Genomic DNA, 17,837 nt, shown 5'->3' with positions numbered 1-17,837 from the left:
GCCCACGGTCCCTCCCCCTGGCCAGCCCGGCCCCATCGCCCCATTGTGGGGCAGGCCGGCTGGACCCCACCCGTGCACAAATTCGTGCACCGGGTCTCTGGTTTGTAAATAAAGTAGAATGTTTCCTCCAGCCCTGTTGTGAAAGAAGCAAGGGGTATTTGAAAATCGGGGTGATGTGCCCAAGTGCCCCAAATGGGCAGGGGGAGGTACTAAGGTGGCTGTTAGTGAGACTTTCCTCGCCCCACCCTAGTTCTGTCTTACCAGGAGCCTGATTCTATCTTTGCTCAGGGAGTAAAAAATACAGCCCCTTGCTGGGCTCAAACTGCCTACAGGGCCACAAACTGCTGACAGAGCCTGTGGATGAGGGAACCAACTCAGAGACCCCTGTTATGACTTGGTGCTTTTACATGATGACTCATTTAATCCTGATGCTGACCTGGCGTTAGGCATCATTACGCCATTTCACTGGTGAATAAACTGAGGCTCAGAGAGATGAGGCAACGTGCCTACAGTCACACAGGCCTCAACAGGCAGGGCTTGGATTTGAACTGAGGTCTGTGTAACTGCAAGGTCTATGGCCTTTCCAATGCCCCGGGAACAATTCTGGGGAGACAAAGTGAGGTTGGCTTTGACCACTGTGCAGCTGATCCCAGACTAAAGGGGGACAGGCCCTCCTTCACAGGCTAGAAATGCCCACACAAGGACCAAGATCTCTTATGGGAGTTCCCCTGACTCACCTGCTGGCCTCAGGCCGAGCCACTGCCCAGTCTGGCCCACCTGCTCCTTCTCAAAGCGAGGACCCAGCAGACAATGTCACCCAGGTGAAGAGAGGGCCTTTAGCGTCACCTGCTGGAGATACAGTAACAGTGACCCCCGCATCTCCCGAGTGCATTGTCCCTGGCCACTGAGGAGACTGGGGTGAGACGTGACAAAGGGCAGGAAGAGGGGCCAGAAGTTTAGCTCCTGCACTTGAGCCTCTAAGCAGGTGTGGGTATCGCTCCTGCCAGAACCTTAGAAATTTGCAGTTGGAAGGCTCAAAGCAGGAGCCAGACCTCACAAGGATGGATGGATGGATGGATGGATGCTACACTTGATCTTAACCAAAAGGCTGAGAAGTAATGGATGAATGTATGGGTGGATGGGTGGATGGATGGATGAATGGATGGATGCTATACTTCCTCTTAACCAAAGTCTGTGAAGTGATGGATGGATGGATGGATGGATGGATGGATGGATGGATGGATGGATGGATAGGTGGATGAGTAGATGGATGGTTGGATGGATGAATAGATAGATAGATGGATGGGTGGATGGATAGGTGGATGAGTAGATGGATGGTTGGATGGATGAATAGATAGATAGATGGATGGGTGGATGTATTGGATGGATTAGATGGATGGATAGATGGATAGGTGGGTGACTGGATGGATGGGTAAATGAATGGATAGGTGGATGAGTAGATGGATGGGTGGATGGATTGAATGGATGGATAGATGGATAGGTGGATGACTGGATGGATGGGTGGATGGGTGAATGGGTGAATAGGTGGATTGATGGATGGGTAGGGGGAGGCATGTCTACTGCTGAGGGTCAGGCTAGGAGGAAGATTAGCTAATTGCTGTACCATAAAAGCAAAGCAATCCTATATAATAAAAGCCTAATGTGCTAAGTGTTCAACTGTTCATTCGACCGTTCGACTAATCACTATGACAAGCACTGACCACCAGGGGGCACAAGCTGGACATTTTAAGTAAAACCCCAGATTTCTGGCTCCTTTAGCAACCCCGTGTCCCTCTCTGCATGGCCCCCCTCCGCGGGAGCCGATGGCAGGTGCGCCCTCTGCAGGACACGCGGGTTTGGAACTCTTGGTCCAGGCTTCCCCCGCCTACCCGCGCTCCACCCCCGCCCCCCCCCGCCCCCATCTTGTCTGAAGAGCAGGGGTATTTCTGAGGTCCTGTTCCGGTAGTTTTAGTTATCATAGGTCTGGAGTGGGTGGGACCCAAGCATCCCTAAGGGGTACCCCAGGAGTACTTTGTTTAATCCAGGGACCACGCACGGTGAGAGCACTGTTTTAAACACTGATCTGATCACGCTACTCTCTTTTAAAGGATTTTAAAAATATATTCTTATTGATTTCAGAGAGGAAGGAAGAGGGAGAGAGAAATAGAAACATCCAAGATGAGCGATGCAAGTCCCCCACTGGGGATCGAGCCCACAACCCGGGCATGAGCCCTTGACCAGAATCGAACCTGGGACCTTTCAGTTCGCAGGCCGACGCTCTATCCACTGAGCCAAACCAGCTAGGGCACGCTACTCTCTTTTAAAGCTCTTCTATGCCTCCCTTTTCTTTCTAGGTAAACCCAAGCTCTTAGCTTGGTCCTAAGACCATCAGTACCAAGACTCGCCCCTTCAGCACTGTGTCTCCCTGCTGGAATGCCCTCACCACCCCACTACTGTGGATCCTGTCATGCTCTGCCCAGATGTCAGAGAACATTCTGTGATCGGTGCTGACCACACACACTTGGCGCCCCCATCACATAGCATGCTCCTTGAAGATGAAATGTTAGGGATCTGCTCTACCCCTGGAGCCCAGCACAGGGTTTAGAACAGTGCCCAATGCGTTTTTGTTTAATGAAGAAAATTCTTTGCATGTTTTATGTTATTTTGCCATTTTAATTATTTTATTTCTTTAAATCCCAAAGAAATTTTACTTGGAGGGCCAATTATTAAAAGAGTCAGACTTTTTCTGGTTGGACAAGGCTCAGGCTTATACAGTATTTCTTAAATCTGGCTTCCGCTCTGCCCCCTGGTGGTAGTCCCAGTTGCAGCACCAAGACGAAAGCACTATTTAAGGTATTTCCGGAAACCGGCTGCGATTCATTTGCATATCCACAATGCATTGCACATGAAACGGAACAATTTCCAACCTAAAACAAGACTAGATTCCCTTACTTTCCTTGAGCTATTCTTCCCACAAAGTGAGACTTCTCTCACAGAATTGTCTGAGGGGGGAGAGAAGTCATTAGCTCTTCCCGGTAAATAATCACCATTACAGAGTTAGGGGTAACAGATACCCGAGAAATGTGGGCTTTAGTTGCTGGGCATACTCTGGTTTCTCTTCAGATCGCATAAATCTTTCGCCTTTTACTAAAGATTTCCGTGGAGAGGAACAATTCTGAGTTTTGTACTAATTTTTTGAGGCCTTGTGTTTGCAAGGCTAACAAATGGTGTTAAAAGTCAGACTTTGTTTTTGCAAGTGGTTCCAGGGCTCACTTGTAAAATAGTAGTAAAAGGGTGGGGCTATTTGGATGCGAAATTGCCTAGTGGAAGTGGGCAGAGTTTGCAAACTGATGACGCGACAGACAGTCCCGTGGACTAACTTACACTGAGAGCAGAGCGTGTTTCTAACCGGAACTGTCATTTACCCACGGGAAGGGGCCCCCGTGCAGCCCCCCCACCCCAGGCGCCCGGTGCAGCATCGCTGCTGTAAGAAACGGGAACTTGGTCACGAAGTCCAGAGTCTTGTCCGCAAAATGTTTACCGGTTGGAGATCACCAACCGGCAGACGTGCTCCCGGGCATCGCGTGGGTGGGGCCCGGCGCCGACATTTGCTAAATGCAGAGCCTGTTGCGCCGACCTTAGATAAAACTTCTTACATTTATTTGAAGATGATTCTTGGGCACATCTTATCCACAAACATTGTTCGAGGAGGGAAATACCAGGCGAGTCCCAGCACCTTTCCAACTCTGTTAAGCGTTGCGCGTATTGTCAGTTTTGACTGCTTTTTAAATAACTTTTTAAGTTTTTCTATAACATGTTATAATTATAAATATTGTTGTTTTTCTGATAATGTGATTTAGCCTTAAAACTAGAACTGGATCATTTGTTAAAAACAGGAATGAGAAAGACATTTGATGATGTTTATAATGTATTTGATAAAACTCAGCGCGGGAAGTTAATTTTTTTTTCCCCAACAATCCCATTGGCCAGAACTTAGTTTCTTTCTTTCTTTCTATTTTTTCTTTTTTTTAAATATTTTTATTGATTTCAGAGAGGAAGGGAGGAGAGATATAGAAACATCAATGATGAGAGAGAATCATTGATCAGCTGCCTTCTGACGCCCCCTACTGGGGATTGAGCCCGCAACCTGGGCATGTGCCCTTGACCGGAATCAAACCCAGGACTTTTCAGTCCCCAGGCCAATGCTCTAGCCACTGAACCAAACTGGCTAAGGACAGAACTTAGTTTCTTTTTCTTTTTTTTTTTTTTTTAATATATTTTATTGATATTTTACAGAGAGGAAGGGAGAGAGAGAGTTAGAAACATAGATGAGAGAGAAACATCAATCAGTTGCCTCCTGCATACCCCCTACTGGGGATGTGCCTGCAACCAAGGTACTTGCCCTTGACCGGAATCGAACCCGGGACCCTTGAGTCCGCAGGCCGACGCTCTATCCACTGAACCAAACTGGCTAAGGACAGAACTTAGTTTCTTGACCACACCTGGCTGCAAGGCAGGCTGGGAAATGTAGTCTTTCTTCTAGGCAGCCATGAAGGCTGCCATGGTGTGAGAATACCCAGGAAGAAAACTAGTCGTATCTGCCCCAGTAAAGGACGGAGGGAATCTATCCCGAAGTTCCTTCCTTGGGCTCCATTTCTCAGCCTCCCACGCTGTTCTCTGTGGCCAGCTCTCGTGTAGAGAATCATGAGCCCAAGCTCAGGGAGCCTGAGACGGTACCCACAGCCCAGCCGGCTCCTTTGGTCCCAAACACTATTCAAGTGATAAGATGGTATTATTCTTTCCTTCCCCCAGACCAGCTGCTCCTCACACGACCGGCTCTGGTCAGTCAGAATCAGGCGCCTGTAGCCAGTGCTTTCTCTGGGCTCTGAAGGCTGGGTGTGTGTCCAAACCAGGGGTTTTTATCTTGTTTGTTGTTCACCTTTGGCAAAAACAGAACCCAGCGTAATGAGCACTCCAAGCCCCCAGCTTACAGTCAACAATTCAAAGGAAGCAGGTTTGCCCTAGCTGGTTGGGGACTGAAGGCTCCTGGGTTCTATTCCGGTCAAGGGTATGTGCCCAGGTTGTGGGCTCCATCCCCAGGAAGGGGTGTACAGGAAGCAGCCGATCGATGATTCTCTCTCGTCATTGATGATTCTCTCTCTCTCTCCCTTCCTCTCTATGAAATGAATCATATATATATATATATATATATATATATATATATATATAATAAACAAAGGAAGCAGGTTTCTTAGAGAGATGGCTGATCCCAGACATGGGCCAGGAAAGGCTCCCAAGAGCCCAAGATGGTATCACTGGACCATCAGGAAGATTAAGATAAGAGTACCCCTAGCCCTACCCGGTTTGGCTCAGTGGCTAGAGCGTCGGACTATGGACTGAAGGGTCCCAGGTTCGATTCCGGTCAAGGGCACATGTCTGAGTTGTGGGCTTGATCCCCAGTGGGGTCCTGCAGGAGGCAGCCAATCAATGACTCTCTCATCATTGATGTTTCTCTCTCTCTCTCCCTCTTCCTTCCTCTCTGAAGTCAATAAAAATATATTTAAAAAAAAAGAGTACCCCTAATTTCCTCTGGGAACCACTCCTCTCCTATTATTATTCCTTTTTCAGTGGTTTGAGGTTGACGTCCCTGCCCAGCTCTGAGGAGGTGGCTTGAGTGGCCTAATCTAATTACCATGCCCCTTGCAACCTGGCAGTGACTGGCTCATGGCTGGGCCGTCCAATGAGAGGTGAACCTGAGCACTTTGAATAGGAATGCTGGGACTCAGACTCTGCCGGCCTTGCCCTTGCTAGGAGGGCGTCAGCCTTGTGATAGATAACTGGCCACTTTGTTACCACAAGGGCAGCCAATCTGAAGACGGAAGCCCATCTACCAGAAGCAAAGATGCATCCTACTGAAGTCACTTGAGTCTGGATCAAGCCATTCCTGAAGCTCCTACTACACTACATTGTTATGTGAATCAGTACTTGACCTTTTGTTTAAGCCAGTTATAATTAAGCTTTTTGTCACTTGCAACCCCTGAAGTCTTATTTGAAACACAAGGATTAAATGGCAGAATGCGTACAAATGCAATTCAACAAGCATTCTTTGAACATCTGCCCTGTGCCAGGCCTTGTGCTAGTTTCTGGCTTTCCAGAGATGGTATAGACACTGCCTTCCCAGAACTTAAGCACAGAGTAGAGGTTCGTCAAATGTAACTTCCCCCCGCTCTTTTGTCACCCAAAGGCCAGCATGCATGGCCTGCTAGGGGATTCTCAATGAACATTTACTGAAGCAAACAACTATCTGAAGCTCCCACTGGCCACAGTCCCAGGAGCCAGGAGTGTCAGGCTGTAGGTAGCTTGTTCAGGTTGAGGCTGTTTGACTGGCAACACCCAGTAGCTGAGATGATCCCCCCCTCCCTGACGTCCTTTCTGCAGGGACGGGAACTGCCCCACAGCCTGGGGTGATGAGCCCAATTGCCAGACCCCTAACCAGACTTCAGAAGCTCAGGCCACCGCTGCTTCCAGAGAAGGGGGTCAAAAACAAGACCCCACAGTGCAAGTTATCTTGTTCTGAAGGTTTTCAAAGTCGGGCATCCTTTGAGAATCTGAGGAAAGCTACAGGACCTCTCATAAAAATAAATAAAAATGCACATACATGTTGCAATTCCAGGGGTTACAGGCCCCTTGAAGCTAGTTATGAACTCGAGCAAGAACGCTCTAAGGTTCCCTCCTCATCTAAGGTCCTGTGAATCCCTGGATTCTTGGTTTGTTATCATCCCTGGAAAGTTCTGTTCCTTCACTGGAAGAATATGCTTGTCTTAGTCTGTGTGGGCTCCGATAATACCATAGGCCAGGGGGCTTATAAATGACAGGAATGCATTTGTGGGTCATTGGCTGGCCCATTTTGGGGAGCAGAAACCTCACGGGGTGCAGTTGGGTGTGGCAGATGGTATGACATGCCCTCTAGTCATCGCATTAAACCGGAAGCTGCTTGACCCAGGCTGGGGAGTGGGAGGTGTTTCCCAGCTCTGCACTACCAGAGCGGGAGTGGAAGGTGCCCGGCCGGGGCCGCCAGGGCAGCTGGCAGTAAAGCTGAGGCTTGTTCACTCTGCCTCCTGGCCATCTGTTGTGGGCCCTTCAGCTCCTTGGCAGACAAACCAGGCTTCCCGGCGAGGGGCTGCTGCAAACACGGAGGACCACAGCCTCCCCAGGTGGGCCGCCACGCCCAGCTCAGTCCTTTGTGGACAGCGGCAGCTCCACTCTCCTCCCCAGAGGCCGGGTCAGACCTTAGTTTTAGCCACAGCCGGCAGAAGCCAGGGCAGGCAAGTCTAGGCGACTTAGGGCAGGAGGGGGACAGGGACTATGGCAGCGAAAGGACCAGTGATGCTTGGACCAGCCCACGGGGCAGGACCCCCCAGGGAAACCCCCCCCACCCCCCCACCCCCGGGAGCAGAAAAGTGGCCGCCTCCACATCTGAGTGGCTGCCTCTGAGAGGAGGAGGAGACGTGGGAAAAGAATTCCTATCGTCACAGGGGGGCGAGGTGGCTGGCCCTTCTGCTGGACACCACCCCAGGCTGGTGACCGAGAGAGACGGGATGTCGCCAAAGGTTTCAACCACACACAAACGGACCATGGAAGTTTGAAAGAGATTTATTTAAAAACAGAACAAAAGAAAGCTTTGGTATTTCAAAACCAACAATCAGCAATCACTAGAAAGTGAAACACTTCCCCTGAAGCCCAGCAATACAAAGCACAGACCTCCGGGGGCTCACTGGACAGGGACAATGTGCAAACCCGAGGGCGACCCGAGCCCCGAGCCCCCCACACAGGCCACGGGCGGCCCCGGATGCCACCCCTGCGGCGAGCTCAGAAATCACCACCAAGAATCACCGTCTACAGTGGAAGGAAAAGCCATCCAGCAAAATCTCAGCAATAAATTAAAAATTCAGTCAAGAAGGAGCACATTAAATTAGGAAAAAGCCCACAATTTCTCCTAGACACGTCTTTTCAAAAGAGGTCTAGTTCCTGGGCAGAGGAAAGGGGGAAAGTGGAAGGAGTGAGTTCAATTTCAAGTATTTTCCATATGGGTTCATTTTATTGAGTCGGAAGCTTACAAAAAGTCCACTGGCCCCTCCCCTCCCGCTCCGCAATGCGAACTCCTCAACATCCACACGCGCTTCTGCGTCACTGCTGTCCCCAACAAGGCACAAAAGGGTGGGTGCTTTCAAAGGATCCCTTGTTCGTAGCAGCAGGAGTGTCTGTGCTGGGTGTCTTGTGCAATTGGTGGCTGAAAGCAGGGCTGGTGGTTCACTCAGACACTGGGATCTTCCTGTTCAATTAACAAAACAAGTTGTTACTGCTCGCCGCCAACCCTGTGGACAGCTACAGAAACTCTACGGGAAGCCGGCCACGGAGACCGCCTGCTGGCGCCCACCCGCGCTCTGAGCTGGAGTGGCAGACAGCTCCGGCCCAGGGACAGGCTAGGACTGCTATGGATTTGGTGGTCTGGGGACTGCTGGCCGGTGCAGAGTGACCACCGGGCTCTGCTGCGGTGTGGCCAGCTCTAGCACAAGCAAACTGAGGGACATGGGGCAGTGCCCCATGAAGGCAGTGTGGCTTGTCCCCCTGACTGTGTGGGGAACCAAGGTGAACGGGTGTCTGCCACTTTAAGGGCAGAGAAGCCCCCCAACCAGCAGGGAGAAGCAGCCTGGGGCAAAACAGAGGCTGCCACCCCCGCAATGCGAACCCGAGCTGTTCTACGGCAGCTGGCCCAGGAGGCTCCCCGATGGTGTCTGCACATTTCTTTTTGATCTGACTTTGTTCTTCAAGCTTGAGGAGCTCAGACCTGCCTCCCACCCTTTTCCCACTCCTTCAGGTCCAATGCTCCTTCCTCCTCCAAGTCCCGGCCACAAAGCCCTCGGGGGAGGTGATGGGGCATTTCTCCTGCGTTGCCCCTGGCTCTTTAGCTACTTGAGAACGCAGACCTACACCTTCCTCTTCCTCTCTACTCTCAGTCGGAGGGGAGGGCAGGGGCAACAAGCTCCCCTCTAGCGCTTCCTCCTGCGACTGCCAACAACGGACTCCCTCCTGGTCTTTCTCCCAGGAAGTCCTGGTGGTGAGAAAGCACAGACGACTGACCGGGTGACAGGGCAGGAGGTGGCCTCCCGAGACATCAATCCTGATGTCCGGAGATATGGTCCAGATACGAGCCCCACAGCGACTGGGGTCAAAATCAAGGCTTCAGGGGGCAAAGCCACGTGAGGAACTGAGGGGAATGGTCTTGTCTGTGCTGACAGATGACCCCCTCTGGCCCACAGTGAGGGCTGCCCGGGTTCGGATGGGGGTCCCCCCAGCAGCTGAGACAGAGGCCTCAGGGTAATCTAGGGCTTTGCTGCAGTATTTTCAGATGCTGAGATTCATCTGGGGTGGGGTGGGTGGGGGGTCAGCTGCCCAGGTCCCTGGAGGCCAGCGGGCTCATCCATCCGCACCTGTCCCTTCCTAGGGTCTCCTTTCACAAGTCACTTTTTATTGTCCTTTCAAAACACACTCGCTCCTGTCTATGAGTTAAGGGCTGAGGGCACTGGCTTAGAGGGCACCCCATGATGCCCAGGCCTCACCCCGTCCTAGATCAGGACAGAATGCGAGGCCGGGCCCTGGCTCTGACGACACAAGGCTTTATACCTTACTCCTGAAGAGGGGCTTGGCCCCGGGCCCACAGTACTCATTGTAGATGAGCTTGAAGAGGAAGAGGTGGAAGAGGGTGATGAGGGAGGCCACGCTGAACCAGAAGAGGAAGGGCAGCCCGGGGTCCTGCTGGGCCATGTGCTCGTCGTGGGCCAAGATGGCCTTGAGGTGCAGCGTGTGCCGCAGGTCCTGCAGGTGCGTGAGGTCGGTGGAGATGTAGAGCAGCGGGGTGATGGGCTGCGTCACCATGACTGGGAAGGTGTGGCCCTGGGGCGCCGAGGTCAGCTCCACGGGCTCCTCCAGGCAGCCCGCTTCGCAAGCGTAGATCTTGACGGGCTGGCCGTGGGTCTCCACGGACACGTGCAGGTATGGCTTGCCCTCGGTGTCCGCGAGCACGGCCAGGTTGATGTGGTCGTTCTTGTAGCGGATGCCATGCAGGGCGTAGCTGTTATGCAGCACTTCCGGGTCGGCCTGGAACTGGAGGTGGTTCTCGGTGAACTGCAGCCCGCCGAAGCTGAGCACCATGCCCTGCAGGATGCCCGGGGCGCCCACCTTCACCAGCCCCTTGCAGCCGCGCTTCTGCAGGGTCAGCTTCCACAGGTCGGAGAGCTGCAGGATCTGCTGGATGGAGGACAGCCGGCCGGGCCAGAGGTTCTCAGCGTGCATGGTGGCGTGGCCACTGAAGCAGTGATCTTCATAGTTGAGCGTCGACTCCATCTGGTCTCGCTCCCTGTGGCTCAGGCTGGGGCTGAGCAGTGGGGCTGTTGAGCAGGACAGCATGTAATACAGGGTCAGGTTCACGGTCAGGCCAGACGGGGTGTGGGCATCCGTGATCTTCTTCATTTCCACACCTGTAACGCCACCAAGATTGCAGGTTAAGGAGGATGGCATGGTACGAAAGAAAGGGAGAGCACGAGCAGCAGAGACACAAAGTTTCTGTCCCGAGGGATGAAAATGGCAGATCCAGTTTCTCTGGAGTAAGAGAGCATCATCCTGCCTGGCTTCCTCACATGACTAACCTGAGCCCTGTGGGCCCGAAACCTAAAATCTTATTACCAGGCAGTGGCACCGCCCTGACCGGTTTGGCTCAGTGGACAGAGCGTCAGCCTGTGGACTCAAGGGTTCCAGGTTCGATTCCAGTGAAGGGCATGTACCTTGGTTGTGGGCACATCCCCAGTAGGGGGTGTGCAAGAGGCAACTGATCGATGTTTCTCTCTCATCAATGTTTCTAAGTCTCTATCCCTCTCCCTTCTGCTCTGTAAAAAACTCAATAAAATATACTTTAAAAAATAAAAATAAAAGGCAGTGGTGCCTCCTGCCAGAGCCCCAAAGAACAGACAGAGCCAGACCTTGGCACCAGCCATATGGAGTCAAGTAGAAAGTCCACTCTAGGACACTGTCATTCATGCCCTGGCCAGCCCTGAGCGTCTCCACTCTCTCCTCTCTCTCCAGTCCTGTAGCTTTTTAAAAAATGTTTATGTTTTTACTGATTTTAAAGAGAGAGGAAGGGAGAAGAATAGAGAGATAGAAACATTGATCGGCTGCCCCCTGCACACTCCCTACTGGGGATCGAGCCCGAAACCCGGGCATGTGCCCTGACCGGGAACTGATTCAGTCACCTCTTGGTTCACTGGTTGGCGCTCAACACAGAGCCACACTGGCGGGGGCCAGTCCTGTAGCTTTAACATCTGAACACAAGATCTCCAAAATCTGTATGACCTCTAGACCCAGCCAGCGAACCACCCGCTTGGTGTCTCCATCTGGATGACAGGCATTTTTGAACCTGACGTGGCTGAATTCTTCCAGCCCCAAACCGATCCTTCCCTAAGTTGTCTCCAGACACCTGCTCAAGCCCTCCCGCAAATTCAGGAGTCACCTTTGAGTTCTTCCTCCCCGCAGCCAGTCCTTGGAAAGTACTGGCAGCTCTGCCTTCAAAGGTATCAGAATCTGTCCACTTCTACCTCCACAGTCACAGCTCTGGCCCCAGCCACCCTCCTCTCACCTGGGCTCCTGCAACAACCCCTTATCTGGTCTCCATGCTCCACTTTTGCCCCCATACAGTCGATACTCTGCATACAGCAGCCACAGGGACCTTTAAAAACGTGCACCAGCCCTGACCGGTTTGGCTCAGTGGATAGAGCGGCGGCCTGCAGACTGAAGGGTCCCAGGTTCGATTCTGGTCAAGGGCATGTACCTTGGTTGCGGGCACATCCCCAGGAGGGGGTGTGCAGGAGGCAACTGATCGATGTTTCTCTCTCATCGATGTTTCTAACTCTCTATCCCTCCCCCTTCCTCTCTGTAAAAAAAACAATAAAATATATATTAAAAAAATAAAAATAAAAACGTGCACCAGATGGTGGCTCTGCCCTGCTCTCCATCCCATTTACAATAAAATTCACCATCCTCACTAAGGCCTACAAGACCCTTTAGGATCTGGCCACGGCCAGCCTCCCCTGTCTGACCCTCCCCCCACTACCTCCCTCACCCCCACCTGCCCCCTCAGGCTCACTACCTGCCAGCCACACTGGCCATTCAACCAAACTGGCTCCAGCCTCAGGGGCAATGGCCTACTGGCAGGCTTCCTTGCTATTCAGTCTCAGCTTCAGTGTTTCCTCCTCAGAGGCCTCCCTCACAACTGGGGCTAAACAGAGCCTGCCCCCTACTTTTACCTCCCCCTTCAGTCACCTTCAGTCACTTCCTTTTAACCTTTCTCCATAGTACTTTTGATTCTAGAAAGCTATCTTTCTTATCTATTCAAATTTTCAATTTTCTAATATTTGTCTTCCTCCTATCCAGTTTGAGCAAGCACCATGAGCACAGAGAGCACCATGAGCTCTCTGTGCTCTGTCCACTTCGGTCTTCTCCAGGGAGAACAGACCCTGGCGGCGGCATGCAAACACTTCTTGAATGAATTAAAGATTCCTTTTGGCAACTAAATACAAGGATCCAGACAACGAGAACCCTGCAACCCAAAACCTCTCTCCTCTAGAGCAGGACTTTTTGTTCTTCAACAGTCCCGGGGAAGAAGTTTTCCTGTGACAGAGCATCCCACCGGCTGAAAGAGGTCCCACTGCCTCCTTGTGGAAAACACTGCAGCCACCTCAGCTAGGACACCTCAGCCTGGAGGACGCCGAGAAGCCCACGCTGGTCACCAGCCAGACTCCAGGGAACTGAGGAAAGCATCTGGGTGGGGACTGACCAGGCCTCCCTCTGCCTGCCATTTGTATCCTTTACAAATTGACCCTCTAAGCCCGTGGTCGGCAAACTCATTAGTCAACAGAGCCAAATATCAACAGTACAGTGATTAAAATTTCTTTTGAGAGCCAAATTTTTTCAACTTAAACTTCTTCTAACGCCACTTCTTCAAAATAGACTCGCCCAGGCCGTGGTATTTTGTGGAAGAGCCACACTCAAGGGGCCAAAGAGCCGCATGTGGCTCGCGAGCCACAGTTTGCCGACCACGGCTCTAAGCCATTTTGCTCAAACCAGGCCTCACCCACAAGGACAAAAAGACCTACCCATTCCACTCATTTTTACATTAGAATCTCATTAAAGCCCTCTGAGGTAGGTGCTACTGTCATTACTGAATACAAGTCCAGAAAGATTAGGCTACTGGTCCAGGTCACGCAGACACTAAGTGATGGAGTAGGGTCAGCCCCAGGTCAAAGGCCACGCCCAAGGTTTAACCTCTGCGGACGTCGGAGGGGCATCTGCAGGGTGGACCATGTTCACCCTGGTGCGAGGTGTGGACTATGAACCGAGCACCTGCCACGCCTCACCTGGGCTGAAGAGCTGGGCCCAGAGGCGTTGGTGGTCCTGAAGCAGCTCGGCTGCGGGCATCTCCAGGAGCTCCAGCATCTCCTTCCTTGCCAAGTCCTGGAGCACCTTGAGCTCCTTGGCGCCTTTGCTTTTGAGCGCTTGCGGGTTAACCGGCCCTGAGATATGCACCACCCACAACACCGTCTCATCCAGTTGCGTCTTGGGAGCCACTTGGAGCCGGTCCACTAGTTTCTTGGCGGCCACCACCACCAGGTGCACCAGCCCCGTGGGAAGGAGCGGGGACAGGCCCGAATAGAGAAGGAACTGATGGTCGCCGACCTTCTCCAGGGTACTGGTGTAGGCCCTGGGCACCGGCCCGGCAGTGGGCCCCACAGTCTGCAGCGTGGCCACGCGCTCCGTGGGGTTGTTGAGCTGGATGCGCTGCAGATAGACGTGGGGTCGGCCCCGGTGCGCCAGGAAGTCCTCTTGCAGCAGCGCGCAGTCGCGGCCGGATCCCGTGACGAGGCCAGAGACCGAGGCTGGTCCGGGGACGGCGGCAGCAGCGCCGGGACCCGGGGTCCCCAGCTGCAGGCAACGCACCCGGCGCAGCAGCCCTTCACGCAGCAGCAGCACCGACTCTCCCGCTTCGGAGAGCGCGTTCAGCGGGCGCAGCTGCACGAAGGGCACGAAGTCCGGCGCCACGGCGGGCTCCCGCTCGCCAGGGGTCACCCACAGCCGGTTGGCAGCCACGTCCAGGGCCAGGAAGCCGTTGGCCACCAGGGCCGGCACTCCGGGGCCCAGCGGCACCGCCTCGCCGCGCTCCCGCAGGCCGCGCCAGGCGCGGGTGGCCGCCTCCAGGCAGGCGGAGGGCTCGGCGGCGCCCGGCTTGCCGCGGGCCCAGGGCAGCAGGTGCAGGCCGCCCGCCGCGCGCCGCGCCCCGGAGCCCCCGAACCACAGCAGCAGCAGCAGGATGCCGAGCAGGCAGAGGAGGCGGCGGGCCCAGCTGCTCGACAGCAGCCCCGGCAGCCCCTTGAGCCGCTGCTGCAGCCACATCGGGCCGCCAGGCGCGGGCGCGGCGCGGGAGCGGCCGCCGGGCCCGCCGCCCAGCCCACCGGCCCGGCCGCCCGCGCCTCACGCTCCAGCCGGGACCGCGGGGCCCACCACGGACCGCGTCGCAGCCGCCGCGGCAGCCGCCACCGTCCCTTCTTCCTCCTCCTCAGTCGCCTCCGACCGTCAAACGACGCCGCCGTCAAGCGCCACCGCGTCTTTTGCGACACATGGAAAAGAGGGGGGCGGGGAGAGGGCGGGCTTGGGAAAGGGGCGGGGCCACGGCGGGAAGGGCGGGGAGCCGCGGGTCAGGGTGTGGGGTGGGGGGTGTGGGGTGTAGGGTAGGGGTGGGGTTAGGGGGGAGGGGGAGGGGTTGGGCGGGTAGTTCTGGAAGCATCCAACCGACTTGTAAAAAACACAGAGTCGGCCAAGCCGAGCACATGCTGGGCCCCGTTTGCTACTGATGGAGTCAACAGACCTAAGATTTAAAAGTAATAATAAAACTTTTAAATGTAAAAATGACGATCCTCACCGCAATAAAACAAAACAAAAAGAGAGAGAGAGAGAGAGAGAGAGAGAGAGAGAGAGAGAGAGAAAGGCTAGGAGAGAGAGAGAGAGAGAGAGAGAAGAAAAGAAGAGAAGAGAAAAGAAAAAAGAAAAGAAAAGAGAAGAAAGTAACCCCTCTAAACTAGACTTCCTAGGAAATACGTTGCTGACAACTCTTCCAGACCTGTCCGGCAGCACGTAGGACAGAAGGGACAGAAATCCAGCCCGGGACTGTCCATGTCTCGACCACACCAAGCCGTCTTCATGTCAACCCTGAGTTTTAACTTATTAAATAATACAAGACACTAAAGTCTCATGCTTTGAAAATGCCTTTAAATTGTGACTCATCAATGCAAAAGAGACGTTTCGCTTTGTTCCTGGAGGAAAACATTCATATGAGCACAGGGCACAGTGGGGCCATTGTTCCCACTTCGCTGTCAGGATATTCCAAAGCCAGGCAGTGCTTCCCAGTTGTTGAAAACTAACCGGGTATTTGAGGCGGCTTCCTGTGGGCTGTGAGCAGACCAAGATGCGTTTGCCAAGTTGCAAGTCTGGGTGATGGTACAGTACCCCCTTTTATCCCCCCAAGGTTATTATCAAAACACAAAATTCTTTTGTTTTTAATCTGTCTGTTTTTTAAACATATTTTTATTGATTTCAGAGAGGAAGGAAGAGGGAGAGAGAGAAACATCAATGATGAGAGAGAATCATTGATTAGCTGCCTCCTGCACATCCCCCACCGGGACAGAGCCCACAACTGGGCATGTGTCCTGACTAGGAATCAAACTGTGATCTCCTGGTTCATAGGTTGACGCTCAACCACTGAGCCATGCCCGCAGGGCCTAAAACAAAATTCTTAATTACCACTGGGAGTGCACAAACCCAGGAAAGATGCTGGTGGCAGAGCAGGAATCCATTCCCTATAGTTAGAGAGACAGGGTCCATCCAACCTCCTGACGAGGCAGAAGGACTTGGGAGGCACAGTGAGGTGGAAGCATACCAGGCCAGGTGCATCCCACCTGTGGAATGGGAAGGACCAGAGACCCCGCCTCTCACGTTTTTGAGGAATGACTACGTTAATGCAGACAAAGCAAGCAAGGTGCCTGACACACGCTAAGTAATTTTTAATTGGAAACCCATGTCATTATTTTTTACAATTACAAACATCCATGAAATAGGCATATATCTTGGCCCACTTGTATGAATTTTTTTTTTTGGGGGGGGGGAGCAATTTCTGGAAGCAGATTCCTAGTCAAATGAAAGGCTCATTATTCAGGAACTCCCTTGCCACTCTCAAACAACCCAAGGGAAGGAGACTCACAGGAAATGGTCAGCAACACAGCCACAACACAGCCAGGGAGTCAAGGGTAAGGACCGTGGCATCAGGCTGCCTGGGTTTTCAATCTTGGCCTTACCCCTTGCTAGCAAGTCAACTAACTTCCCTAAACCTCAGTTTCTCTATCCATAAAATGGGGGTCATGAGAGAATAGGATTGCTCTGAGGCTTAAATGGACAAACAACAGGAAACATTTGGCACGGTGCCTGGCTCAAAATAACCATTCATTATTTACTTTTACTAGGAAACAGGATATATGATACCAAATTCAACATGTGCGAAAGGGTGAAGAGCGACTGTAAAGTCTTCCTCCCTCCTGGGGCCCCACCCAGCCATCTGTTCCTCTCCCCAGATGCAACCACTGCCACCGGTTCCTTGGATACTCGTCCAGATATTCGATTCGCTTACAGATATATAGGCACCTAGACATACAGTATAAAGTTTTTCTTTCAGAAAAATTGTAGCATATGATTTTCACTTGCATCTTTTTTTTTTTTTTTTTTTTTACTTAGGGGAACAGCTTGGAAATTCTATTATTATTATCATTATTTTTGTTTGTTTGTTTATTATTATCATTATTGCTAGAGGTCTGGTGCATGAAATTCATGCACTTGGGGGGGCCCTCTTACAGTCCAGGAGCCCTTGGGGGATGTCCAACTGATGGCCATCAGTTGGACATCCTTAGCGCTGCTGTGGAGGCGGGAGAGGCTCCCGCCATCACCGCCATCACCGCTGCACTGGCCAGCCATGAGCCCGGCTTCTGGCTGAACGGCACTCCTCCCCCCTCCCCCCTCTCCCTCCCCCCCCCCCCCCCCCAGTGCACAGACCGCCAGGGGACAGCTCCTGCGTTGAGCGTCTGCCCCCTGGTGGTCAGTGTGCATCATAGTGATGGGTCGTTCCACCGTTAAGTTGACTTGCATATTAGCCTATTATTTTATAGGATTATTGAAGGGGCTAAGAGTGAGTGGGATTAGCTGACAGTTATAAAGGGGGAGGGGTCTGAGGGCCAGCTGACAGCCTGTCTGGCAGCACAGAGTATGGCTGTCTTCGGGACAAGAAAGGACATGGGTAAAAGGAGAGAAGGAATGTGAGAAAAGCCCCCATGGCAGCAGACAACTGCCCTCCAGGCCAGCTATCCTTCCTGTACTTTCCCAGGAAAGCAGGGTCCTGTGCCTTTAACTGTGTACAACATGTGCTGCACGTACCGGGAGTAACATCTGGGCAGCAGCCACCCCTGGTTAAAGAGACAGGAACTCTTTTTGGATGAAGCTTGGACTGGGTTCAAGTTCTAGCAATCTGATGAAGGGAGCAAGAAATGGGATCCAATGTCTGGAGGGCAGGCTTGTCCAGGGTGAATCCTTTCTCCAGGGGAGACCAGCAGCCTTCAAATGGTTCCCCCTCCTGATTTGCAACGATTCTGGGGACTTGGGCCATGGGAACCCCACTGCCCAAGGACTTTTTT

At 52.8% G+C, this 17,837-nt stretch overlaps 1 protein-coding gene across 1 annotated transcript; it reads right to left on the bottom strand.

The window, feature by feature from the left end:
* Positions 1-7,637: 7,637 nt before the first annotated feature.
* On the bottom strand, positions 7,638-14,672 carry KIAA2013. The gene is made up of 3 exons (XM_079776249.1): positions 13,467-14,672; positions 9,685-10,538; positions 7,638-8,332 (listed from the first exon to the last, which is right to left on the bottom strand). Exons 1-3 carry the CDS (start codon positions 14,497-14,499, stop codon positions 8,315-8,317), a joined length of 1,905 nt encoding a protein of 634 aa, XP_079632375.1. The 5' UTR covers positions 14,500-14,672; the 3' UTR covers positions 7,638-8,314.
* Positions 14,673-17,837: the final 3,165 nt, after the last annotated feature.

This window comes from Cnephaeus nilssonii (assembly GCF_951640355.1).
Source record: "Cnephaeus nilssonii genome assembly, chromosome: 7".
Lineage (NCBI taxonomy): Eukaryota > Metazoa > Chordata > Mammalia > Chiroptera > Vespertilionidae > Cnephaeus > Cnephaeus nilssonii.
Note: the sequence above shows the minus strand (reverse complement) of the source record. Positions and strands in the feature narration are given on the sequence as shown.

What these genes read in the sequence shown, in the direction of transcription:
- KIAA2013 (XM_079776249.1), bottom strand. Translation starts at nt 14,499, where the DNA reads ATGTGGCTGCAGCAGCGGCTCAAGGGGCTGCCGGGGCTGCTGTCGAGC. An exon ending in GGCCCAGCTCTTCAGCCCAG is followed by an intron (nt 10,539 to 13,466) that starts GTGAGGCGTGGC and finishes GTGGCGTTACAG; the next exon opens with GTGTGGAAATGAAGAAGATC.